General features: G+C 35.1%; 4 protein-coding genes across 5 annotated transcripts; 3 read left to right on the top strand and 1 right to left on the bottom strand.

Moving 5' to 3' along the window:
• The first annotated feature begins 122 nt into the window (after nucleotides 1-122).
• Nucleotides 123-1,829, top strand: LOC125186998 (pentatricopeptide repeat-containing protein At5g48730, chloroplastic). Of its 2 annotated transcripts, XM_048083495.1 has the most exons (3): nucleotides 131-611; nucleotides 712-936; nucleotides 1,010-1,829. In XM_048083495.1, exons 2-3 carry the CDS (start codon nucleotides 755-757, stop codon nucleotides 1,686-1,688), a joined length of 861 nt encoding a protein of 286 aa, XP_047939452.1. In that variant the 5' UTR covers nucleotides 131-611; nucleotides 712-754; the 3' UTR covers nucleotides 1,689-1,829. The 2 variants fall into 2 exon arrangements, with proteins under 2 accessions (XP_047939451.1, XP_047939452.1); XM_048083494.1 differs by having other exon boundaries at nucleotides 123-936.
• Nucleotides 1,830-10,320: 8,491 nt separating this feature from the next.
• On the top strand, nucleotides 10,321-12,507 carry LOC125187572 (transcription factor bHLH62-like). The gene is made up of 8 exons (XM_048084191.1): nucleotides 10,321-10,946; nucleotides 11,100-11,267; nucleotides 11,337-11,402; nucleotides 11,487-11,555; nucleotides 11,667-11,738; nucleotides 11,822-11,971; nucleotides 12,050-12,113; nucleotides 12,213-12,507. The coding sequence occupies exons 1-8, from the start codon at nucleotides 10,518-10,520 to the stop codon at nucleotides 12,248-12,250; spliced, it is 1,056 nt and encodes a 351-aa protein (XP_047940148.1). The 5' UTR covers nucleotides 10,321-10,517; the 3' UTR covers nucleotides 12,251-12,507.
• Nucleotides 12,508-18,860: 6,353 nt separating this feature from the next.
• LOC125189121 (probable xyloglucan glycosyltransferase 6) lies at nucleotides 18,861-23,412 on the top strand. The gene is made up of 5 exons (XM_048086340.1): nucleotides 18,861-19,743; nucleotides 20,588-20,896; nucleotides 21,351-21,641; nucleotides 21,725-21,838; nucleotides 22,391-23,412. The coding sequence occupies exons 1-5, from the start codon at nucleotides 19,030-19,032 to the stop codon at nucleotides 23,027-23,029; spliced, it is 2,067 nt and encodes a 688-aa protein (XP_047942297.1). The 5' UTR covers nucleotides 18,861-19,029; the 3' UTR covers nucleotides 23,030-23,412.
• An 838-nt stretch (nucleotides 23,413-24,250) lies between these two features.
• LOC125188269 (peptidyl-prolyl cis-trans isomerase FKBP62-like) lies at nucleotides 24,251-27,692 on the bottom strand. Its single transcript, XM_048085041.1, has 11 exons — nucleotides 27,372-27,692; nucleotides 27,027-27,113; nucleotides 26,307-26,567; nucleotides 26,056-26,211; nucleotides 25,772-25,966; nucleotides 25,586-25,681; nucleotides 25,333-25,508; nucleotides 25,131-25,253; nucleotides 24,762-25,036; nucleotides 24,554-24,677; nucleotides 24,251-24,472 (listed from the first exon to the last, which is right to left on the bottom strand). Exons 1-11 carry the CDS (start codon nucleotides 27,553-27,555, stop codon nucleotides 24,419-24,421), a joined length of 1,731 nt encoding a protein of 576 aa, XP_047940998.1. The 5' UTR covers nucleotides 27,556-27,692; the 3' UTR covers nucleotides 24,251-24,418.
• Nucleotides 27,693-27,707: the final 15 nt, after the last annotated feature.

The following is a 27,707-nucleotide window of genomic DNA, read 5'->3' as shown; positions in this document are numbered from 1 at the left end:
TCTTTGGCGTAAAGTCTCTACATTTTTGTTTGATTCATGCTGTTGAAGAGTTTTTAGTGAAGAATTGATGAATTGTGCTAACTTGAATGTTATATGGCGGGTGCGATTTGTTTCTTCATTATCTGTTTTGTGGTAGTGTGTGTCAGATATCGAGTGTGGACAATAGGAGATAGAAGAGTTTTCTTTGGTGTGAAATATTGATTCCGATGATTCAAGAAATGAGTGATATAAATGGCTTGCGGCAGGATATGTGTGTCATATTTGAGATATTGTAGTATTTGAGTTTGAAACTGTGAGAGATTGAAGTGTTTCAGCTGGATAGAGTGTTGTATGTATTGCATTCGGGTCGCCTTAGGTGGGAAATACTGCAATCTGATGATGTTTGTTAGTTTGAAGTGTGATTCGAGAATTGAGTGAAGAAGTGAGCTGGGACGGTCTGTGAGGTGTTAAGAGTGATTCATTTACCTCGAGTCATTCATGAATTTGAGGACGAGAAATTTGATTGATCTGACTCTTCGTGATGTTTCAGGTTTTTGAACTCCTGCGCGAGCAAGTCTGGTACAAGCCGTACGCTGGTATATATGTGAAGCTCATCACCATGCTCGGAAAATGTAAGCAACCCGAGATAGCTCATACCTTGTTTCAGGCAATGATTGATGAAGGGTGTGTGGCGGACCGAGAAGCTTACACTGCTCTTATGTCTGCCTACAGCCGGAGTGGCCTTTTCGATAGAGCGTATTCCATTCTCGAGCAGATGAAGAAGATCCCCGACTGTCAACCCGATGTGTACACGTACTCCATCCTCATAAAGTCTTGCCTGCACGTTTATGACTTTGACGCAGTTAACTCTCTCCTCTCGGAAATGGAAGTACACGGGATCAGACCATCCACGGTCACGTATAATACTCTCATCGATGCGTATGGAAAAGCAAAGAAGTAATTCTCTCTTCCCTTCTCTACATTTGGTCTGAGATGTGAAAACATCGTTTCAGTCGTTTGCTACTAACAGGTTCGTGGAGATGGAATCCGTGCTCGTGCAGATGCTCAGGCAGCCCCACTGCGAACCCGATGTCTGGACCATGAACTCGACGCTCAGGGCTTTCGGGGGCAGCGGGCAGATAGATATGATGGAGAAGTGCTACGAAAAGTTCCAGAAAGCCGGAATCGACCCCACCATCAAGACGTTCAACATCCTCCTCGACGCCTACGGCAAAACAGAGAACTACGAGAAGATGAGCGCCGTGATGCAGTACATGCAGCGGTACCACTACACGTGGACGCTCGTCACCTACAACATCGTCATAGATGCGTTCGGGAGAGGCGGCGACGTCAAGCAGATGGAGTTCTTGTTCCGGCTGATGCAGTCCGAGAGGATCAAGCCCAACTGCGTGACTCTGTGTTCGCTCGTGCGAGCCTATGGGAACGCAGGGAAGCTCGAAAAGATCGCGGCTGTTCTGCGCTTCGTCGAGAACTCCGACATCACCCTCGATACCGTTTTCTTCAACTGCTTGATCGACGCCTACGGCCTGATGGGATGCATCGCAGAGATGAAGGTGGTGCCCGAGATGATGAAGAGACGGGGCTGCAGACTCGATAAGGTCACGTATCGAACGATGATCAAGGCGTTCTCGATGAACGGGATGACGGGCCATGCCAAGGAGCTTCAGAAAGAGCTCCGTTCGATGTAGATGAGCGTTTACTTTGGATGATAGGATAGATTGATTTCAAAATGTAGTTTAGTACTCTCTCCGTCCCACAAAGATAGTCCTACTTTGATCCGGCACGAGTTTTAAGAAATGTAATGAAAAGTGAGTTGAAAAAGTTGGTGAGATGTGGGTCCTACTTTTAAAGTATTAGTTTTATAATAAAATGTGAGTAAGAATGAGTTGGTAGAATATGAGGTCCATTATCAAAAATGGTAAAAGTGAAATATGGTAAAAGTGAAATGGGACAAATTTTGTGGGACGGAAATGAAAAAATGGGACAATCTTTATGGGACGGAGTGAGTATCATATTTTGGTGGATTGTATATAAATTGAGCTACATATTTAAATTTTCAATATGGTAAATTATCACCCCCCTTGACATGTCAAATTAGTCGATGGTCACATTTTTCGTAATATTGTTAAATTTTGTCAAGATATTGACTAATCATTCATTATCATAGTAGCTGTTATTTTTCACAACAATTCATTAAAAATCAAATAAAAATTAAGCCCAAGTTCAGATTTTGAAGATCCGGCCCAATCTGTGTCACAGAGATCTGACCCAAATAGGCAGATCTTGCCCGAACCCGAATTGCAAAGATCCGGCCCAGTTACTTATTATAGAATCGTCTCAATTAATTAATTGCTTTAAAGTCGACGACGCTCATTATATGTATTAAACGTTTTTAAGTAATCAAACATATATTCCACATAGTATGCTTTGTCTACTACATCAAACATAATTTCCCCAACTCTGAGACGATGAGACAATTGAAAAAAAATGCCAAATTTATACTAATATAATCACAATTAAGTTACGCAATCGACGACAAAATGACAAATTTTTCCCAAAATTTATCCAAAAAAGTAATATTTTTTTGTGTTTTTAGAAATTTTATTTTATTCCACTGCTTTCTGATTTTAGAAATTTCCTCTAAGACGAAGAAATAAAAGTGGAGGAATTCGTATCCATTTTTTACGTCTTTGAATTTCTCCATATTGTTTGTTTTAGATGATAAGTTAAATTTACATAATACGTAGTATATTATAATAATTCCTACTCATTAAGTTCACAAAAATACGCAGTAAACTAATTTACTTTATGTTATATATGGAGGGATGCGTTAAAATGACAATACCACTTAAAATAACATCATACCACCATTTTTAGTCAATTATTTGTACACGTGGACGAATAATAAGCTGTCATATGGCAATATACAACACTGTATATAACAATTTTTTCTATAAATTGCTGCGTAGCGTTTATAATATTATTATGTAGCATTTATAATATTGCTGGATATGTGGTGTCACAGTGTCACTTTAACTTTAAGAGGTGTTGTCGTTTTAACGCAAACCTATATGGAATATAAATTAATTTTTTTGTTAAACAACGGTTTATACTACACCGCCCCCGGTTTTCACAAAACAATCACCGACCATTGATTAAATTATTTCAATAATACACAAAATATAATAAGAAAGAAATAATAGAGTGGTGATAATAATTACTTTATGCAACAATTATGCTTTTCTTTTTCGCATTAAAATAAACTCGCCAGCTCAGCATTAAGCTAAAAACACCCGATTTTGGGGGTTAATTACTAATTAGTGTCTAAGATTACCTAATTAAACTAGCTTGCTTTCGTGATTAATATAAGATAATTTGTCGGGAATTTTAAACAACTTTAGTACTTTCTCATTATTATATTAATATAATAGTATGATCATGTATATAAAGACACGACACTGTCACACTTATTAATTTAAATGAAACTTAGGACGCCAATTATGTTATTTTATTTATGGAATAATAATTTTTTGTCTTCTGTTGTCACGATTCCAGCTTCTATTTTTCTATGCAAAATACAAAAGAAAAGAGTTAGCTTTTATATATTTTGCCACCACTTTTGGATTATTCATTAAAAATAAATCTGTTTTCTCAATTATAATCTCACCCTAATAATTTGCATCCATTTTCTAATTTATGAATTTCACTCTCATCTTACTAATGTGTATCAATTTATTCTTTCAATTTTAGAAATTCACTCACTCCGTCACTTAAAACTATAGTTTTGTCTTAATGTGACATAGGCAAAGGGAACATTGATGATTTATTTAAGATTTATAACTCCATCTCAAGTTGACAAACTGCAAAAATGTTTGGCTTGTTATTTAAGTCACTTTCATTGTCCGGTTTATTTATAATAATTTTAGTATAATTAAACCATCTTGTCTTGAGTAAAAAAACATATACCCTAAATATTTTGATTTTATACAAACAATACCGAATTATCATGTAAAATGGTGTCATTTATAGCACTTTTATGGATTTATCGCCCCCATATTGGTAATTGACCTTTTTTGAATTGTTTTAATAATAATCATTTTTAAATTTGTAGCAAAATGCACACACACGACGTTACTTTGGTACAAAATATAGTAGAAAAGGGTGTTACTAATGTCATGATTTAAAAGATTTTATAAAACACATTAAAAGAGTAGAATAATTTTATTTAATACTTCATTCGTCCCGCTTTAGCAGTCCTATTGACTTTTCTGTACTCTTTTTGTAAAAATGATAAAAAAAATAGTTATAGTGAAGAAATGACAAAGTAAAAGAGACAATAACGTAGATAAGACTCTTCTCTTTATTATTTTCTCTCTTAATTTATCATTTCTTCTCTTTATTTATTTTTTTATCATTTTTACAAAAAGATGACAGAAAAGTTAATGAAACTGCTAAAACGGAACGGAGGGAGTACATTGAAAAAATAAAATAAAATTGAATGTGCCGGTGCCCTGTCAGCAATGCAAAGTAGATATATGCACTTAGCTAATTTCAATCACCATTAATACTTATTATTGGTTACATTTTGACCAATGGCATCCATATTTAATATACCCATCGAAGCTTTATACATTTTTAAATGATTAAATCCTACATTAAATATCACTTTTCATACACACATGTGTGTACAAATTAATATCTATATTCATATATTGTTATTAAATGCTAAAAAAAAGTTTATTTATCATTCCCAACTTGTATGATTTTACACAAAACAATCAACACGTCTATATACATATTATTTCCTTCATCAAATATTCATTTTATTTTATTTTTCATCCAATAATACCGTATGTATCTATGAAATTATGGGTTAGCTAGGTTTTAAGGTTATGATATAGTAGTATAGTCAATAACGCGAAATTCATGATAAATATGGGTCAATTTAATTCACGAGGTCGGCAAATATTAATTGTTGATGTATCATAAATCCAAAAGTGCATATGTGTTTAAATAAATATTATTGGATAATACTATAGAGTTTGCACTTTGCAGAGAGCAATTTAATGCACCATGCCGGGTCAGACATGCAAACTCCAATTTTGAATTTATCTGTCACATTTTATAATTTTATTTATTTTTTCTTCAGTATGTTTATTTTTCAGCCCATAATAACTGAATTACACTGGTGCGTATGGGTATATTAAATATTATAAAATAAGAAATTTAGTTAAATGTAATAGAAAAAGTCAATTTTGATCTTAAACATATGACGAAAATACAAATTTAATCTAAAATATCCATTTTTTGAAAAATAGGTCTATAATAAATGTAAATGTCGCCGAAGTAGTCCTTTATTTTACGATCCTGTCAAAAGGATCAACCCTAATTGCACAGTGGCATGACCATCAGCTTTTTACTGATCCGTCAAAAAAGGACCACTCCGACAAGTCTTTTATTTGTTATGAACCTGTTTTCTAAAAAGTAAATAATTTAGACCAAATTCGTAGAACTAAAATTGATCTTTACTCTAAATTTTAATACTCATACTAGTATATACTAACACAATTTTAAAATTAGTTAGGAAAAACTATGAAGTGAAAATTATATACAATTTACACCACAAACTTTGATTTGCATGAAATTATACTCCGATGTGACAGTCAAAATTTGAGAAAGACATGATGTAAATCAAAATATTACATGTAAACGACCTAGTAATATTTTGATGTAATAATTGAACAACTTCATCATTTTCTCAATCGATTTTTAAAGTCATTGACTGAACCAATATTTAGCCAAATTTCTATGACAATTGGCCAACGAAAGAAATTTAGAATTTCATCACATCACCAAGATTACTTGCAAAATTCATGCATACGAACTTATATAATTATGATACATTATCACTCTTCCATCTTTTTATAAAAGAACAATCTTGCATAATAATGATTGGACAAAAGAAATAAAAAGGCTTGGATCAATAATTTCTCTCTGACATATATCTTCAATTCACCCTCAAATAAATTGTCATGATTGTATATATGTGGCTAGGGATAATGAATCCGTGACAAATTGGAATATTATTAAACTAGCTACATAACTTATATTTATGTATTCCGAATGTAGTATATGGAGATAAATTAATTATCATGTATCCTTGTCAGTACATTACTTGAAAATCGAAATGTACATTTATGGATTTATAATTAATAGGACACCTACAAAACTACTGCGGATCTACGATAAAAAAAAAAACTCTGTAAATGTAGACACAGAAAATATCGTCGCTAATAACAGATGTCTAACTAATAACCGAAATGAATCACAATCTAATATCGATGGTATCTCTAATTATCATATTTAATGAAGTATTTCGGCTTTCATGACTTAACGAACCCCGACTCGACCCGAACCCGCGATTGCATATAATCCCAAATCAAAGCATATAAGTCGGTTTTTATTTTCTTGTTATTGGTGAAATGGGCCTAACATATTAATGTAGCACCTAAATTAAACTCTACCCACCTACCACCACCCCAACTTATCTAAAATTAGCATATCATATATAATTCACACATTATTTTCTTTTCTTTTCTTTTATATGACTATGAAAAATAACAATGATTCGTAACTGAATAAATTTATTTATGCAATTACTTGCAAGTTACACCAAAATAACCAAAACTAGATTCAATTTATAAAAATATTAAAAACTACTATTGATGAATTTTGATCACCGCACCGACGAAGCCACCGTAGAGTCAACAAGTTTTAGTTTGAATAAAATAAAAGCAAGATGTAAATAGTCACACATTTAATATAAAAATTTTACAAAAGAAAATTAACTAAGTAAATTTGTATTTCCCTTTAGGCATGGGAATCCGACCAAACCCGATTTAGCCGGATACAGGTTAGAATTTATTACAATCATTGACCTGCACAAACACGTTAACGTTTTTCTACTATGCCAAATAGTACTACTATTAAATAAATGTAAACATTTAAAATATTAAACAAGAAGTATGAGTAGTAAATAAATAATCGGCTAACACACTTTTCAACGATAAATTTATTAGATTATTTTACCCGCCACATTAGTCATTAAATGTTTTTATTTTTAAAAGTATATTAATTTAAATGAGAAATAAAAAAGTTGTGGTAGTATTTTGAATGAGAAAGTTAATGATCTTTTCTTATGCTCAAATACTATTATGAAGAGAGGATGATTTTGACTGAAATGAATTGGTAGCCATACAAATTTGGGACATTTAGCTAATTATATGAAAATTACTATAAAATTTTGTCAAATTCTAATTTATCTTGCAACTATCAGAATCTTAACAAAAATTCATGTAATTAGAAAATTTGTAATTGTCCACAATGATTTTTTGAACAAATTTGATGTTGAGTTAGCGCATGCTTATACAATTTTGATGATGTAGATGAATAGCAGCACAACCGTCTATTAATGTGACGATACTAAAAACTAAGCAACATCATTTTAAGCTTATTAAACGACTATTACTCAACTTCATCCCTTCATTTTCTTTCTCTAATCTACACATTCCATCATGTTGATGTCTATATACATTTTGGTTTTCAACTTAGCCTCAAGTTTTCCAAATTTAGCTAAACGAGATAACTGAAAATATTTTAATTTTATTTCGCGTCTAGTTTTTTAACCACCTTTGACTTTAACCTCAAGTGAGACAGCTTCTGTTGACTCCAATCATTGAGAAATATTAAAACAGAAACTGACCAATGAAATTAGTGGGCTGTGGCCGAATCAAAAGCTGCAAAAATTATGTGATTTTCGAGGCCCAAATTTCTGCAGGCCACCTTCTAATAAATTATAGAAATATCTATAAATTTATTTTAATAAATAAAATCTCGAACTTCGAAATCAAATTATTCTTTTTCTACTTAATTTCAACTTTGATCTTGCCTTTGGCTAAACAAGAATGTACATTAGTATTAAACTAAAAAATGATTCTTGATTTTTAACTACTCTTAATAACGTAAGCATGTCGTCAAACATGATATAATGGAACTTACTATTTGCTACATGTATTATCAAATAAGGTTAATTAAATGCTGCAAAATTTTCATCAATTTGCTAATTTAATTCTATTTGTAATGATCATAATCTTGAATCTTGATACTTGATAATAGTATTTTTTTTTATACGAAAAGGATTGAGCTACTTTTTCCAACAATTCATATAAATGTAAAAATTAGGTCATTTTCAAATGACACAATTACATTTCTATATACATATATAAGATTCTACAAAATCCATAAAGTAGAATTTTAATATCATGACAAAAGTCTCACAAACTGTTTGTTTTCTTCTTTTTTCTTTTTTCTAAATTATGTTTACCATCTATTTGCGTTATTAATTTTTGTAAAAAATATTTTATTCAAATTGCAGCTACCTATTTTGACACCCTGCCTCTGCATGATCCCAAACTAGATGGTAGTGTTTTATAATCAACAAAGTTACAAATTTTCCCAAATAGTCAAAAAATTATTTCTCCATCTTTTCCCTTAAAAGTTTTCACTTCATTCTTTAACTTTATTTTGTAATATGACACATCACAAATAAATTTAACCTTTTTCATCAACAAAGTTACAAAAGCAATCTTTGGGAAAGAGACCCTTTTAGAAATAAAATCACTAAAGTGTCAAATGTGCATATTATTTTTAAACCAACAAACTATAATAAAATAAAAGGTAGAAGTAGCACCCACAAATAGTGAAAGTATCAAAACGCAACATTCGTGATCCCTATGCCACCAAGTTAGAAGCAATGCGTTTAAGAAAAATAAGATTACCAAAAAATTAATTGAAATCTTTCTCTTAATTTCCAATTAATATGTTCCAAATCATCTTTAAAAAAGTGGTAATTTCAAGAAAGTGTGGAAAGTTTGGTGGTTTGACGTTGAAGGCCCGGCATTTAACCTTTCCTAGTTCTTCCACCGCTTTTAACGCCTGCAATGTTCACTCAAATTTCTAAATAAAAATAAACAAACTTATATAGTTTTTGAAAGTTAAGAGTACATATAAAACTTTTCCTAATCCACCTATTTTTCTTACTCCCTAGTGAGTATTCTATTTTAAAAGTTGAGAATATATATAAAACTTTTCCTAATCCACCTACTACTCACTCCATTCCATCTCAAGTGATTGACCGCATTTCGACACATGTGAGGAAATGATAATAAATATTTTAAGTGGAGAAAAAGTAAAGTAAGTACGGGAATAATATAAATACAATTCTCTTTAATATTATTCTCCTTTTTACTTTACTTTCTCTCCACTTTAATTGTTTCTTAGTATCATCTTCACAAAACAACGGCAAAAAAGAAATCAATTGCTTAAATTGGGACGGAGAGAGTATTATTTTCATGATTTGATAATTTTCTGTATGTACGTGTTTGTCATGGTAATGAATAAGGTTGCAAAGCCAAACCATATCAACATTCAGAATAAAATCATTTTCAAAAGACTTTAAGTCTAATTGGGAGTTCGAAAAGAATTGTCACTTCTCATGCCTAAGCACGTGTAGTAGATATCGGTGCTTAGATTTCTCTTTCTCACTAGAAAAGATGAATGATGAGTGAATCTATATAAGAGTTTAAATCGATTATAAGAATCAATGAAGAGACATAATCACACTCGAGCTAGTTGGACCTTGTATGTTTCCCTCTCATCCTCGATGGGTTTGATCTAGTTGTTTTTTGCTTGCTATCTTTGCTTTGTTGATCTTTGATTATCAGTTTCTTGTCCATCTCTGGCTATGAATTTTGATTTCTAACTCATGCAAATCATATGCTTTTATTGTGCCTCTTTCTTTATATATGATGGAGTCAACGGTTGATTATCTGTCGTGTTGTTAGTAGATTGTTGTATTAATTTTTGTTGGATTTTATTCTTGAACTTTATAATTGTCTTTGCTTATTAATCTTTTGGTACGAACGACTTTACTTATTTGTGTACTAAAAATTAGTGATTGTAATTTGATAATTAAAAACACATAAAAATAAGGACAAGTATATGATATGGAGTATATATAAAAGGGAGGGACATAGAGTGAAAATATCTTATATACAACTAGTATCCAAGACTTGACTACTATTCAATCTAATTAATACTATTACTATATATATTCACTCGTATAAATATAAATACATAAAATTCTTTTTTATGAGCTTGGTTTGTTTGTGCGTGTGTATATATGTGTTTTTCCATTATAATATAGAAAAGGTCAAAATAAGTATTTTCCATTTCTTCTATATAACTTCATCACCACCCTCCTTTCCCCTTCCCCTCCCCCTCAACCTTCCTCTTCCTTCCCAATCTCTCTCCCCACATACATAGTCTTTCAACAAGAAGAACATCAAGACTCCACATTCCTAAAGACCAAAAAAACTCAATCTTGGCCACCATTTTTTCCATTTGGGAATCAAAAAGATTACATTTTTAATTCTTGGGCTCAAAAAAATCTTGAAAAAATGGACAAAGACTACTTGATGAGCTCAGGCATCCCACCACCCCAACCACTCCACTTCGAAACCCCAATGCCAAATCCATGGAGCTCCGATCAATCCTTCTTCAACCCCAATTCCTCCCTAATCCACCAATTCCCTCATTTTGACTCATCTTGGACCTCAATTCCCTCCTCCACCGCCGCCGCCGCCGTCGCCCCGCCGCCCCTCGCCGCCGATCCGGGCTTCGCGGAGCGCGCCGCGAAATTCTCCCGCTTCGGCAGCCGCAGCCTCAACGGCCGCTCCTCGCCGCCGCCGCTGAAAAATTCCGGCGAACTCCCCGGCTCCGGCGGAGAATCCTCCGTCTCCGATCAGATTCCGGCGAAGGTGAATTCCCGGAAAAGAAAGGGGATTTCCAGAGGCAAGAGCAAAGAAGACAGATCGAATTCGGCAAAGGTTCGAATTCAACTCTCATTTTATCAATCAATCAATCAAATTCAAAGAATGAAAGACTCAAAGATTCAATTTTTTTGCCGAATTCAACTCTCATTTATCAATCAATCAATCAAATTCAAAGAATCAAAGCTTCAAAGATTCAATTTTTTGTAGGAAGCCGCCGACGACGGGAGCTCAAAGCGATCGAAGCAATCGGAAAACTGCGAAAACGAGGAAGAATGTAATAAATCCGACCAAAAGCCGCCGGAGCCGCCGAAGGATTACATTCATGTCCGAGCCAGAAGAGGCCAAGCCACTGACAGCCATAGCTTAGCAGAAAGGGTAAAAAAAAACACCTTTTTTCTTGTTTTTTTACATGATTTTGAAATTTAACTCAGTCTGATTTATCAGGTTAGGAGAGAGAAAATTAGTGAGAGAATGAAGCTGCTTCAAGATCTGGTACCAGGTTGCAATAAGGTTTGTACAAATTAAATTCAGATTTTGAGAAATTAAAAAAAGGGTTGATTAAAGATGTCATTTTGTGTAATGGGATTTTTTCAGGTGACCGGAAAAGCACTAATGCTTGATGAAATCATAAATTACGTCCAATCACTTCAGAGACAAGTCGAGGTGAAAAATAAATTGACCTCAAGTTATTACCAATCTTAAAATTGAAAAGCTGTCGGTGTCAGAGAGATTAATTCTTGGCTAATTTTGTGTTTCTTTAATGTTTCTCAACAGTTCTTGTCAATGAAGTTGGCATCAGTGAATCCAGACCTCGATTTCAACATGGAAAACCTTCTCTCCAAAGATGTAATTTTTCTCATTTTCTCTCTCTTAATTGAACACCCAATTGTGGGAGAAATGATTTGATGGGTCCAATTTCGATTCCACAGATGTACCAGCATCAACAAATGTACCCTTTGGATTCCTCAATCTACCATAACCAGAATGTACAACACCAACAGCTGCAAGGTACAAGCATCTCAAGCGTGGAGCCTCTCCCTAGCATTGGACTAGATGGATTCTCTGAAAATTTACCCCAGGTAAAAAAGATTCTTCATTTCAAATTTTGGGATTAAAAAAAGTTACCACATTTATGAATGTAATTATGTTTGATGCAGTTTCCAGCCTTCACTGAAGATGATCTGCACAGCATTGTCCAAATGGGATTTCTCCAGAATTCTGGTAATTAATTAATTGTGGCAGTAAAAAAAATATTTACTATGTTGAAAAATGATGGCAAAAGGCAAAATTTTAATGTAATTTTTTTTACTTATTTTGCAGTTCAAAATCAAACATCAAATATGAAAGTGGAGCTATGACAGCTCACGATTCCAGCAGGAAGAAAAAAGGCTGTGCTGTAGATAAACTGAGATGAATTTTTAATCAATTTTTACAACCAATCCAAGAATCTTTTCTCTTTTTTGAGGGGTTTTTGTTATTATTTACAAAATTATGTAATTCTATTTCATTTCCAGAGTAATGATGTAGTAATATATAGGATGTAATTAATTATTAATGATTATAGTTTCCGGGAAAATAAGAAATTCACAGCTCTTGCACTTTTTTCTTTTCTCAATTGACTTTTGTTAATTTTATTGTGCTTTGTGTTTCAATCAATCTTGTACTTTTAATTATGTTTTATTGTCAAATTGTGCAGTAATCAAATCAAAAAAAAAATTCTGGTGGTTATGATTGTTACTTATGTTGTAACCAGCTGTCAGGAAGGGAACACTTTTATTAATTTATCTATTTATCATATTTCAAAGTCTTAAAATCAATAATAATGGTTCCAATTAATCTTTGGCTGTAATCAGTTATAATAAAATCAGGCACATTTCTAGGAAGAGGGCCCTGCAATTTTCTACAGGTTAACCATAAACTTTAGAAGCTTCCCAATCCAACAAATAATTAAATAAATATATTTCCCACAATTATCAATATTTGTTTGTCTAATTTTTTAAAAATTTATGTTCAATGAATTTACTTAGTGGAGAGAGAGGGAGAGAGAATCCCAGGTTGGCAAATGGTGAGATTCTGACTAAACCCAATGAATGAGGCACTAAAAGAAATTTGGATGATGAATAGTAATAAAATAGTGATGTTTACATTAAAAAATGAAGGAAAAGGAGGAAAAGGTTAAGTAGTGGTAGTTCATTTAGAGATTTTTTTTAATATGGGGGAGGTATGAAAAGATGCTCTTGAGAGATAGATTAATTAATTAATCATTTGATGAGAGGTGGTTAGTGAAAATAAAAAACATTTTTCAAAAAAGATTTCTGCGTTTGCAGCCTTTAGTTATAATATTAGGTGAGGGTTCCATTATTGATGACAGTGAGTTGATTATGTGAAAGATTCTTATTAAATGATCTCTTTTGCATATAAACGTTATTATACTAATTAATTAGTAGTTTATTAAAGGAGTTTTGGTTGATTATAGAGTTAGACCTGTCTCCTGGAAATAGTAAACAATACACCATCATGCTAGGAAATGTGAAATGGGAGTTAATTAATTTAAATTAGAATATTAGCATTAACTTTTAATATATATGCTTACATGGATTTTAACATTTTAAATATTTTATTGACGTTAGTAATTTTAAATATCACATAGAGAAATTAAAGCTCGGTTTGTTCTTTTATCCATATTCATCATAGTACTATTTTTCGTATAATATGTGGATACATAAAGAATGAGAGTGACTTCATATTTTGAATAGTTGATGAATTAATTGAATTTAAATGCAATAGTTAATGGTAATTAATAGCTTATGAATCCGGTCGTACCAAACCATTAACCTCATTTTAATCATCATTCAATTGCATCATCTAATAAGTTACAAGTTACATAACAATAAAATAAGAAAAAGGTGTATATTTCTCATTATTAAAAAAAGGTATTCTTTCTTTTTAGAGCACACTAATTCTCCAATGAACTATAATTTCGTCCAAAATAATTATAGTAGCAAGTTTAGATTTCAACTTCTAAGGTTGGAGGGCATTTTCAAGTGAAAATTTTAAGGTACACTTTTTAAATTTCTCAAATTACTACGAAAAATAAAATGGTGAAATGGAATTGTCTTCTACTTATAAACGTCCCCACAAATATTTGGTTACCTTTTTCTCTTGATTCAACAATATTTATTAAGCATATAGTACTTGATTTGTGTATCTAACTATAGTTTAGGTTAGATTTTTTGCATCTATATATATTTGATATATATGGGTGGACATCATTAGAAATAGAGAGTACAAATATTTTTATTTATAATTAACCATAATGATTATGGAACAGCAAAGGGCTTATCAAATAATGGAGTCTTTTGTCTGATTACTATTTCTACAAACCACTTACACGACAAAATGTCGGCAGATTTTGTTTATAATAGTCATTTGCATTAAGCTGGATTAAAAGGTACTATTATGAATAATTATACTCTCTCTGTCGCACTAAAAATTTAAAAGGTACTATTATGAATAATTATACTCTCTCTGTCGCACTAAAAATGATTCGCATTCTTTAATGGGAAGTTCCAAGTAAAGTGATGCATTGAACCCCTTTTTATATTTTCTATTACTCTCTTATCTTCTATACTTTATTCTTTCTTATCTCGTACAGTGCTTTATTCCATCTTATCTAGTGAAATTTTATCTTCTCTGTTACTATATCAATTATGCATACTTATCCCAACATACAATTTATCTTCATTTTTTTAATATAATTTAACATTGTAAACTTCAATAATTTCATATTATATGTTAAAAATTATATATGCATAATCCATCATTGCTTATACAGTTATTTGACTGTATACGACCATAAGTTTAGTTAGATTTATACTATTCACGTACCATATCATTTTTAGTTATTTAGCGTGGGTTGAAACACCCACAATCCACTAGGCTGCACATACTCACTACTCAAGGGCCTTGCGAACGGACCGATTCGCGGCCCAGAACTCTGCCATGTAACGAAGCACCTCGATCCGTGCGCGCCTCCGTCCCGACCCCAAATTCCCCAAAGACATATGAGTATAAATATAGTATGAGACTATGCGTTTATGTGTTAGCATTTTATTATAATCACTCAATGAAGCATTTGTATTACGTTTCCCTTTGTTTTTATCCCTTTCTTTTTCTAAGGGGTTTCTAAAAGCCCAGAAAGAACATAAAAAAAGAACATGACTTTGTTAAATTGTCTTAATTAATCTAAAATTTTCAGCTAATAAAGTAAAAAACTTCCGAAATCTCACAACAGAATGTACTTTGTTGGGAAAATTACACAAGGGAAATTACAAATGAAGACTAAGAAATACAATTTAATTGATAAGACGTTTTCTTTCTAACAAATAAATTGATGGTTCGAGTCATCGTTCTCATGACCCACATTGGAAGTATTAATAACTAAAAAAACTAATAATTAAGTTATATGTCCTGAAAGTTATATTCAATGACAGGGCAAATTTAGATTTGCAAGGACGTCTTTCGCCCTTTCAACAACCAAATAGAGAGAGGGTCAAAATCTTGACCAAGAAACATGAATATAGAAAAAATTATTCTCATTTGTCAAGTTCGATGTATATATTAGATTAGGGGCAAATACATAATTTAATAAACGTATATCCGCCAATAAAAGTCTCATTTTATTATTTTGGTATGTATGTCAATAGAAGTCTCATTCTACGTAAAAAGAATATCACACATTCCATTAGGTTGTTGCACTTACATTTTATTATACTCCCTCCGTCCCCCATTAGAAGTCACACTTTGATCGGACACGGCTTTTAAGAAATGTAAAGAAAAGGTGATTGAAAAAGTTAGTGGAATGTGAGACCTATTTTTTTATATTAGTTTTATAATAAAATGTGAGTGAATTGAGTTAGTGGAATATGAGACCTACTTACTATTTATAGTAAAAATGATGTGTGACTCTTAATTGGAGACGGATCGAAATAGAAAAGCGTGGCTCTTAATCGGGACGGAGGGATAATACCTAAAATATAAAAATGAGATTCACAATTCACTATTTTTTTAACAAATATTTCTTCATATTTCTTAACTTCATTTCATGGACGGGGAAATATATGCAAGGTTTGAGTGACATTTCAGTCTTAACCACAACTCGTCTGTTGATTTTTCCACATCAACCAATTCAAATTTCCACTTAGTTCCATTCAAGCTTCGTCGTAAACATGGATAGATCATCATGGGTAAGATCTAGATAGTGACAATTGTTCTATGAAAGACTCGCTTTCCCTTCCGCTCTGGTGGGCTCCCTTAACCAAGCCACTAGCTACCTATGAGTCGCGGGTCACTTTTCAACAGACAAGCAGTCAAAACCCCGACTCCCCCCATTGCTTGTGACTCTACGTCTTCATGTCCTATTTCACTCCCCCGAAAGCATTCCTTTCACCATTTTCTCACTGTATTATAGCTTCGCTATCGGTCACCTAAAAGTATCTAGTCTTGCAAAGTGGTCTTTGCCGATTCACAAGGGATTCCACATGCCCCAAAATTTCAATCCCTTTTCCTTTGTGGGATCAACATTTGAGATGTCGTTTTTCCTTATGACAAAATTCTATGTGTTTGCCCACATTCTGCCTTAATCACAAATTGTGACATTCACTAATTCCTTTTGCAGGTATACAAGATGCATGCACTCATGAAATATCAACCAAAGTAAACATTATTTATCGATCATATTTTTATGTTACATCTCATATTTTATTTCGTTAGTACATGCACATGGTTTTCTGTAGTGACATCTGATCAGGAGCTTCACGAGAAATTTTCTTGTAATAGTCCCCACAAAAAATTGAAGAATAGTGCTATTATTATTGTTGTTGGGCTAATTAATAAGTTTGGTGAAAAATTTCTTAGTTGGATTAGAAAGGAAATGACATAAGTACTTGAGAAGCTTGATTTATATGACCAACTTCAATGAATATGCATCTTTTAACCCATGCCAAACACGAGGAAATTACATTCATGTATTTTTCAAAAACACACAATAGTCCGACCAATGCAACATAAATATTAGTAGATGCTACAACGGTTATGGCATTGACCTTTTTTACTGTGTTCAATGTTGAGAGTATGGAGCCTGAAATGAAGTGAATTAGTCTACGCTCATGGCAATCCAATGTTTCTCGGCTTTTGTACATGTTCTTTTAGGCTCAATACGACTTCTGTTGTTACTAGAATTACGACTAGCTATATTGTCTATTAGTTGTTCTATCTTTGTAAATTGCATCCTAAAAATATAGATTGAAATTTCTGACTTGACATTGCATCTGACACACATCATATCGAACAAAATAAATAATTCATTTCTTTATTTGTTTATGTTCGTAATTACTTGCGCATTAATTTCCTAACATTTGGCTCGAATTGAGCTGAATAAAAGAATTACGACTAGCTAAATCTCTGCCACACAATTGAAACAAGATAATTATTAATATAAAAATATGCATGAAATTTAATATGGATGTGATCGTATCTCAAATGTGATTCACCAAAAATATACCCAAAAAGAAATATTTTACAAAAATTACTACTACTAATTATGATGAAGCAAAACCTATAATGTACAAAGATGTCATACCCAAATCCTATTTGAAATGATGTTTCATCTTTGTTTTCTATTTCGATATTTTTTGCCCTTTTAAAGTTTATATAGATTATTGTTGGTTAATTTTATCCCAATCTTTTTGTTGAAGGAAAATATCTTGTAAGCATAAAAAACTCGCATGTTGGGCCTTCAAATCTGATGTTTGGCCCATTTGTAAGGTTATTTGTTATGCCCCAGATCGGTGCAGCCCATTGATTTTGGGCCATATATATGCAATAATTATTTTCTATAGATATAAACTTCACCAATTATGGAGTATAAAGTTTATTATGAAGCGTAGATACATCAAATCTGTAATTAATCGTATTTATTACTTTAGTTAGTAAAAAAAAACTTATACTACACATTCGTCGTTAAATGGCTTAACAATCTCTCAATCAGTAATATATAATCTAATATTATCTACTAGTATATGGTACTAGAATAATTCAGCTTCTATTTATGTTATGTACTTTAATGTTTTGTTTTTCAATAATCCTCCGTCCCGGATAACTCAGGTCACTTTGACCGGACACGGGTTTTAAGAATTGTAATAAAAAATGGGTTGAAAAAATTAGTGGAACGTGGGTCCTACCTTTATAGTATATTAGTTTTATAATAAAATGTGAGTAGAAATGAGTTAGTGGAATATGAGGTCCACTACCAAAAATGGTACTCCCTCCGTCCCACTTTAGGAGTCCCGGTTTACCATTTTTGGGTGTCCCACTTTAGGAGTCCCGGTTGGAATATTCCATAAATGGTATTAGGCCCCACATTCCACTAACATTTTTCCACTCACATTTTATTATAAAACTAATATAAAAAAGTAGGATCCACATTTCACAATCTTTTTTCACCAACTTTCTTTTACATTTCTTAAAACCCGTGTCGAACTCAATCGGAACTCCTAAAGTGGGACGGATGGAGTAAAAGTGAAATGGGACAAATTATATGAAACGGACTGAAATGGAAAACTGAGACAAATTATTTGGGACGGAAGGAGTAGATATTACTACTAATTTAGAAGGGTTTCAAACTTTCGTTTATTGAGACAATCTTTATTCAAGATTTTATGCAATATTATTCAACAAACATGTAGATTCGCCCACTCATATATTAGGAAGACAAAATCTTATTAATACATTCACCATTAATCTTTACAATAAATTCCCCTTTTCCTATTTAATAATAGGACTACTACATTTCTCCAAAATACGTATACATTTATATTAAAAATCAATTTTGATGATTATAACGAAATAAAATAAAATAAAATAAAAATAAAATAGGAAAAGGGGAAAAAGATAATTTTTCAACTTCGTCAAATTTAACTCTTTTCTTCTTCCCTCTCTCTCTCTCTCTCTCTGGATCTCCCCACACACACAAACACCACACAGTGCGTGCGATGATCCGCCATTGATAAAATCCGAGCTCAGATCCTCACCGCCGACCAATTCGCACACGCAAAAGCGCTCCTATCTATCTATCCACATGTCTCGTCCGCCGAACCACGAGTTCCAGGAATGGTGGAACAAGCAGCGCTCCAAGGAGGCCGCCGACGACTCCGCGGCGCCTTCCTCCGCCGCCGAGAGCCTCCGATTCCTCTCCGTGGACGTCCAGGCGCCCGCATCCCCCGCCGCGGCGGCCGAGAAGGACCGCTCGCGCAGCGCGCGGCAGCTCTCCTGGATTTACCTCCTCAAGCTGCACAAGATCGCGCACTCGTTCGCGTTCCTCACCGGAGGCTGCGTGACGCTCGTGCGCACCGCGAATCGGCGGATCGCCACCGCGCCGGCGGGGAATCGGGCGGAATCGAAGCTCTACAGGGTCATCAAGGTGTTCCTGGCGCTGAGCGTCTTCCTCCTCGCGTGCGAGCTCGTCGCCTACTTCAAAGGATGGCATTTCAGTCCTCCGAGCTTGGAATCGGAAATCGAGGACTCGGTGGAGTATGTCTACGCGAAGTGGTTGAAGATTAGGGCGGATTATTTGGCGCCGCTGCTGCAGAACTTGACGAATGTGTGCATCGTCCTGTTTATGATTCAGTCCGTGGATAGATTCGTTTTGGTGCTCGGTTGTTTATACATTAAGATTAGAGGATTGAGACCTGTAGCAGAGACGGATTATAGCGGAGATGATGAGAAGGAAGACGCGGATTTGGAGAGGTATCCGATGGTATTGGTTCAGATACCAATGTGCAATGAGAGGGAGGTAAGGAGATGTAGGTTTCATATCCCTACTGAGAATTTAGTAGATTTGGATAATTGGTTAATTAATTGAGGAGACTTACTTGAAATTTTATGTTTATACTATCTTATTCCTAAGCAATGCATATGTTAGTTGAAAATGCCTAAATGTTAAGTTTGATTAGGGAGATTACAGATTTTAAAGAGTTAGTTGGGTTTTTGTATTGGGTACTAAGAACTGTTGATGATGATTACTAGATCAATTTAGTAAGTACTATTATATGTTCATGATGCTCTTTTGGTTAGGGGCTTTGAGCTGCATTGTTATCTGTATTTTGGTTACATCTTGACATTATGATGCATGGGCAAATGCAGTAGTTGGACCTGTCATATAAGCATAACCTAAGTAAATATTTGTTTAATTTTAGCTAGGGATAGTAGTTGAGGATATATTTGTACTATCTTAGTATGTAATGAAAGAACGCAACCTTCATTTTGTTGGCAGCATTATCTATGACTAAGTGTAGTTTTTATTCATGGCTCGGTTCTCAGATAGTTTCCAAGGCACATAGTATAAGAAGCATGCCATGTGGGTAATAATACATCATCGGAAGCAACTGCTGTACAATAATTAGTTTGACCTGAGATAACTGACTTAGAAGATATTGTCATTCCATTGATGTTCCACTACCAAATAAGTCTTTCATTCAGCTCCTAAATCGAACTAATAACATGGAGTCGAAGAGGGAAAACAAATTCGGAATTTGGATTGATTCTCTGGATGGTTACATTTTGGAACATGCATTTCATTTTCAAACACAATTGATGATTGAACACTTCTCCGTCTTTTGTTTTCTGATCCTTCTCAGGTATACCAACAATCTATTGGAGCAGTATGTGTCCAAGATTGGCCTAAGGCAAGAATGCTTGTACAGGTATTAGATGATTCTGATGATACAGATGTTCAAAACCTTATTAAGGCGGAAGTACAGAAATGGCAACAGAGAGGCGTGAACATAATTTACAGACATCGTCTCATTCGTACAGGCTACAAAGCAGGGAATCTTAGATCTGCAATGAGTTGTGATTATGTGAAAAATTATGAGTTTGTAGCAATATTTGATGCGGATTTTCAGCCGGGTCCAGATTTTTTGAAGAAAACTATTCCATACTTTAAGGTAATCCTGTTGCCTCATGTTTAATAACCTAAGAAATGAATGTAGCTAGGAATATGTTAGAAAAATTTATGTTGTTAAGCTTGTTTTCGTATAGCATCATCATGTAACTGCATATTACTCCTATCTTATTAAGAGCTATGTAATGCTTGTACGTTGATCATTAGATATGGGATAATTAAATAGTGGGTTTGTGTGTGGACTAGAATAGAGATGTAAGGTGCTGCCCCCTAAATATGAATATACCAGGTAAAGAAGAACATTAAATCCAATTCCATGCATTCAAAAATCTTTGAAATTGAGATATTCTAGGTACCTACTTTTACCCTCGTTTGCAATGTGTTTTGCCCTCTGAAGTACATTTATGTATGCAAGGTAATCAGGCAGCACACACATGATTTAAGTAGTTCAAGAAAGATAATGTTAAGCGAGTACTCATTACTCATGTATTATGAAGGGCAAAGACGACCTTGCGTTGGTGCAAACAAGGTGGGGTTTTGTCAACAAGGATGAGAATTTGCTTACAAGATTACAGCACATAAATTTGGCCTTCCATTTTGAAGTAGAACAGCAGGTCAATGGGTGGTTTATCAACTTTTTTGGCTTTAACGGCACTGCTGGTGTTTGGAGAATCAAAGCCCTAGAAGACTGTGGTGGCTGGTTAGACAGAACAACTGTTGAAGACATGGATATTGCTGTCCGGGCCCACTTGTGTGGTTGGAAATTCATTTATCTAAATGATGTTCAGGTTTATTTTGCTTTCACCATAAAAACCCATACTTGTTATTGCACTATCAGCACATCTAATTGTGCATGCTCATATCTCTGCAGTGCCTCTGCGAACTTCCTGAGTCGTATGAAGCATACAAGAAACAACAGCATCGCTGGCATTCAGGACCCATGCAATTATTCCGTTTGTGTTTCTGGGATGTAGTGCATTCCAAGGTTTGTAATCCTATACAGCCTTGTCTACCATTTAATGTACTGAAACATCCAAATGCTAAACTAATGGGAAATAGGATACGGACTTAAGATAAAAGAAACAGTTGTTTAGAAATTTTAAGATGTGCGATATTTCTATATAACAGTTAATAGCATAATTAAACTATTATCCTAAACTTTTGTCCTAAACTCTTTGTCAACAAACTCATTCCTCAAAAGCTAACCGAGTAGTCTTCTCGTAATATAATCTTGTAGATAATTTGTTCATTTGTTAGATAAATGCTTCAAGGACTAAAACCACCAATCATACTTGGAGAAGATCCATAAATTTACACAACTCTCTCTTGAAGACTAGTTGCTATTGAAAATTTGTTATCATTTGAATTCTAGAGTTTCTTTCCTCTGTATTTTGAGCTAAATTAGCTTTTTATCTTCTATGTCAATGAACAAATGCTTTCCCTGCTTTCCCTGAACTTGTCGTGGATGTTTGCTTTTGTGATTTATTTATATTTTAAGAAACCAGTTTAATTTAAATCATGCTGTCAAACATTTCAGGTGAGTTTCCTCAAGAAAGTGAACATGATATTTCTCTTCTTCCTCCTCCGGAAGCTTATCCTGCCATTCTACTCGTTCACACTGTTCTGCATTATTCTCCCTCTCACCATGTTCCTGCCTGAAGCTCAGCTCCCAGCCTGGGTTGTCTGTTACATTCCCGGACTGGTCTCGATACTAAACATCCTCCCATCACCGCAATCATTTCCATTCATCGTGCCATACCTTCTGTTCGAGAACACCATGTCTGTCACCAAATTTAACGCCATGATATCAGGCCTCTTTCAGTTAGGTAGCTCTTATGAGTGGATAGTCACCAAGAAATTGGGCAGATCATCAGAAGCAGATCTGCTCTCCATCGTCGAAAATGTGCCCCCCACTGTGCATAGATCCTCCTCCATGCAAAGATCCTCATCTGAATCAGGTCTCGCTGAGCTGAACAAGCTGGAGATGACAAAGAAAGGCGGGAAGATAAAGAGAAATCGTCTGTACCGGAAGGAACTCGCCCTCGCACTCATCTTACTCACTGCCTCAGTGAGAAGCCTGATGTCTGCCCAAGGAATCCACTTCTATTTCCTCCTGTTTCAAGGGATCACTTTTCTCGCCGTCGGTCTCGACCTGATCGGAGAGCAAGTGAGCTAATCTCACCATAACCCTCTGCGTAAGTGTTGTACGTTGATCTGTGATGTGACGATTGATCTGTCCGGATATTCATCAGAGCCGCATACAGGTTCATTACTATTATGATTCGTTTTAAGATTTTCCGAAACCTGTGTGGATATTTATTGTTTCTGCTATGGTTGAAAATGGGATGTGATGAAGATGTAGATAGTGGCAGAATAGTTTGAGTGATTTATATACTGTTAGTTTGGTGTAATTTATGTTACTCATGTGAGTTACAGCCTACAGGACTACTTTCCCAAGTTAGATATTTTCCCATTCTTTGATGTAGTAATTGACAGATGATGTACGATTATTTTAATGATTCCAACTCAGAAAATGAAGCATTTTCACCTTGATGAACATTTTATCTTTCCTAAGTTGGAGACTCTTAGTTGGATTGATGCCATTCGGTATATGAAAATCCATGTTTTCTCTTATGCCACTCACAACATTGAATACTCTTCATCACATCTTCCTTCCGTCTAATGTTTTAACACTTGTGAGGAGGAAACAAAATAAAAGAAAGAAGAAATGATAAAACGGATTAAAGATGAGTTAGATTTTGCCAAAAGAAGAAATGATAAAAGACACAAAGAGATGTGTTGGATTTTGCCTAAAGGAGAAAGGACTCTCAAAAGTCAAAACTAATGTATGATACTACTATCTCCGTCCATCTAAATTTGTCCCATTTTTCCATTTCCGTCCATCCCCACAATTTATCTCATTTCACTTTTAGCACTTTTGATAATGAACCTCATATTCCACTAACTCATTCCTACTCACATTTTATTATAAAACTAATACTTCATTCATCCCAAGATATTATTAAACCCCTTTCTTTTGAGCACAGGATTTTAGGAGATACTATTTTGTGGTGTAAGTGTAGTTGGTAATAAAATAAATTTTTACCACATATAGAAATGGCTCAAGTATGTTGAGACACCCCAAAATAGTATATGAGTCTAATATCTTGGGACGGAGTATACAAAAGTAGGACCTACAATCCACTAACTTTTTCAACTCACTCTCCATTACATTTCTTAAAATCATTTCTTAAAATGAATGACAGATCAAGATAAAGTGAGACAAATTTTAGTGAATTCAAAGGTAGTATGATAAAAGTAGTAATTAGATCATTAATTCGTGGCAGAAGTAACTATTACTATTACACACACAACCAGCGCAGCTTCGTGCACTAAATTATCCAAAGCCTCATTAGATTATGTGTATAAATCAGCAAACAACTAACCACCAAAGGACAAGAAGAGTACACGTGATTGTAACTGGAAAAACACAACCCCTCGATTCATACGAAACAAAGTAGAGTACAAATCAGTGAAAAGTTTAGAGAGTTCAAGCTACAGGTCTTCAAGCCTTGCTGTCGATGCTCATGGGCTCGGCCGCCTCCTTCGCTGCCCCATTCTGCACCAGCATCCATTAGTCACAACACAGAATAATTTAAGAATATGTAAATAGCAGCAAAAATTGGCGAAGAAGCCTTACATTGGCAGCGTCGTAAGGCTGCGTCTTAGTCAGCTTCGCGAACATGTTGCCGTAGAACTTGGCGTCTTTCTTGTTGAATTCCTTCACCTTCTCCTTGAGAACTTTGTACTCGAGCTTCACATCCCTTTTCAGACGGATGGAACGAATTTAGGACACTTTCTGTTGTGATAATGAATGGAATGCTGGAATTGTAAGAGAGAGATCGCACCTGTTGGCTGGGTCGATTTCAAGTGCCTTCTTGATATCAATCTCGGCCAAATCCAGGTCGGCCATGTTCATGTAAGCTTGGGCACGTCTGTACAGTGCTTTCACATTCGTGCTCTCGAGCTCCAGCACCTTGGTGCAGAGCTTCTCGGCTTCCTTGTAGTCCTTCAGTTTCAGCTTGCAAGCAGCATTGTTCAGCTTGCACGATACTTTGAGAGCTTTGGACTGTTTCTTCTCCTCCTCAGTGAAAGAAGTGTCATATTCGATAAACTTGGCAGCCTGCAATTTCAAAATCTTTAAGGTGAGTATCACAGCAAATATAAACTTCACCAATCAGGTTGAAACGAGGAAGCCATTGGTGAAAAATGTAGACCTTCTCGTATCTCTTGGAGGCTCTGGCGTATTTCCCGGCCTTAAACAACGTGTTGCCTTCTTCTTTCTTTTTACCAGCAGCTTCGATTTTTTCTGGTGTGCTCATGTCCCAAGACTCCTTCTCCTAGAGAAGGTATTTACATGTTAGATTTTGAGTTCCCAAATGTAAAGATGCATTAATGATGTGTTCTTATAGCATTTACCTTGTCAAAGGATACAAGCTCGATCTCATAGCTTAAAGTCGAGTTGGGAGGAACTGTGGCCAGTTCTTGCTTCGACTCAGTTGCACCGAACCCATACTCCGGGGCAATAGTCAACAATGCTACCTCTCCCTTCTTCATTGTTGTCACAGCCCTGTCCAATCCCTCGACAACTTGCTCTGTTTTGAAAACAGCAAGTTAAAACTGTCCCAGATCTTATACACTATACTTTCAAAAGAGGATTGAATATGCATACCTTCATCTGTTTTGAACTCGAAAAGGTCATCTTCATTGTCACCGTGACCTTTCTTAACAAAAACAGTTCCATCCTGAAGCTTTCCAACCAATTTCACTGGATATAACAAGACAAAAAACAGTTAGACTGCCTGATTAAGAGACCTTTGAGAGATGATAAACGGCGATAAGATAGCGTTCATATTACATCTAACTATAGCTCCTTCGTTCGGGCGCTCATATCCCTCCCCTTCTTTCAGTATCTTCTTCACCACTTTCTTGTCATCTGTGACATTGGATACCGTTTTCCAGGAAACCAATTCCAGTTCAATATTCAAGGTGGCGTTGGGGGGAACAGCTCCCTCATTACCAGAGGCTGACTTCCCTTTCTCACCAAATCCATCTGCAACAGAATAAAATACTCAATAAGTTTATGAGACCACAACTCCCCTACCAAAAAGTCAAATTATAATAGTAAAACAACATCATTACATTGTGGCTTGACAGTAAGAAGAACTTTTTCGCCTTTCTTCATCGTCTTCACAGCCTTGGCAAGAGCAGGACAGAAAAGGCCTTCCTCAACAGTAAATTCCGCGCCATCTGCTTTGGATACAACAGTTCCATCTTCCAACTTCGCCACATAATTGACTGATTCACATTAAAACATACATTACAGTTAGCAACTTATTGACGAAAAGTACAAGTTCATCGAACTGAGTTCATCAAGAATTTGTCCAGCATACCAAGCACATCATCAGGATCCTTGGGGTTCTCCCATTTTTCTCCCTCTTTGAGAACTTTCTTGAATATGCCACCATCCTTGCAGATGTCCTTGACACTGACCCAGGATAGTAGCTCAACGTCGAACTGCAAGGTAGCATTTGGCGGGATGGTTGGGGGAGAGCCAGATTCACCATATGCCAACTGTGCGGGTATGGTGAAGATGGCATTCTCACCCTTCTTCATCGTCTTGATACCTAGGTCCCATCCCTTAATTACTTGACCTGTCACCAAAAATTCATGAGCTTGCACATTTCAACTTAAACACCAGCAAAAACAGTACAATTAAATAGACTCGTGTAATATTCGACAAAATTCACAACGAGACCCATAACAGACCTTATCGAATTAGAGCCGACTGGATGACAGTTTCTAATTCAAATCATAGGATAGACATAATCCCCAGCTTAAGCATCATTTTTAAATTTCTAAAGTTACAAACGTTTGGTGAATTTGCTAAACTAATCAGCCTCTCCAACAAGATAAACGTCACAATCATCTCCAAATCTGAATAGCTACATCATCATCTCACTTTAACAGATAACGAACACTTAGTACTATAAACCATCAGTAACAACTGCATACGCAACGACTCCATTCACAACAATCAAGACCAAAAAATCCAAAACGAAAAACAAAAAAAATGGAAAATAATAGTAGTAGCATAAACAGCGTGTGCTAACCTTGGCCGAGAGTGAAGCTAAAAGGATCTCCCCTATCGCGGCTAGAATCAAATTTGGTCCCATCCAGCAACGTTCCAGTATAATGCACTGAAAATTTCCACCAAAAAATCAATCAAAACTCAAATTACCATAACCACACACACAATCCACCAACACGCACCACGAACTGAAATTTTCCAATCAAACAATCAATTCATCTGCTCAAATCCACCAACAACTATCACGAACCGAAATATTTCAGTCAACAGTCAATTCATCCACATTCAATCACAAAACACACAAACAATCGACCTACAACCGAAATTTTCCAATCAATTCCTTCACACTCAAATCAGCTGAAATTACCGTGAACTTCGTCGCCGTTATCCGGAGTCTCCCAGCCTTCCCCTTCCTTAACAAGCTTCTTCTTCAAACCCTGCGGATCGATCTCCTTCTCCTCTCCGACCTTCATGTAGGTGCCGGCGGCATCCGGCAGATCCATGTCCTCCTCCATCCCTTCCGCCGCCGGCATATCGAAATCGTCCTCCATTAATTCCGAGCTTGAGAGTTAATCGCCGATGAAATTGATCACAATCGCCGATGAGAGAGTGGAAATGCGCGTCGAATTGGGGGAGGAGTGAGAGAGGGGGAGCTTAATAAGAGGTGGGAGTTCTAGAAAGATCTACGAGGGTTTAGGCGTGC

Source organism: Salvia hispanica, chromosome 5, assembly GCF_023119035.1.
Source record: "Salvia hispanica cultivar TCC Black 2014 chromosome 5, UniMelb_Shisp_WGS_1.0, whole genome shotgun sequence".
NCBI classification, from domain to species: domain Eukaryota; kingdom Viridiplantae; phylum Streptophyta; class Magnoliopsida; order Lamiales; family Lamiaceae; genus Salvia; species Salvia hispanica.
Note: the sequence above shows the minus strand (reverse complement) of the source record. Positions and strands in the feature narration are given on the sequence as shown.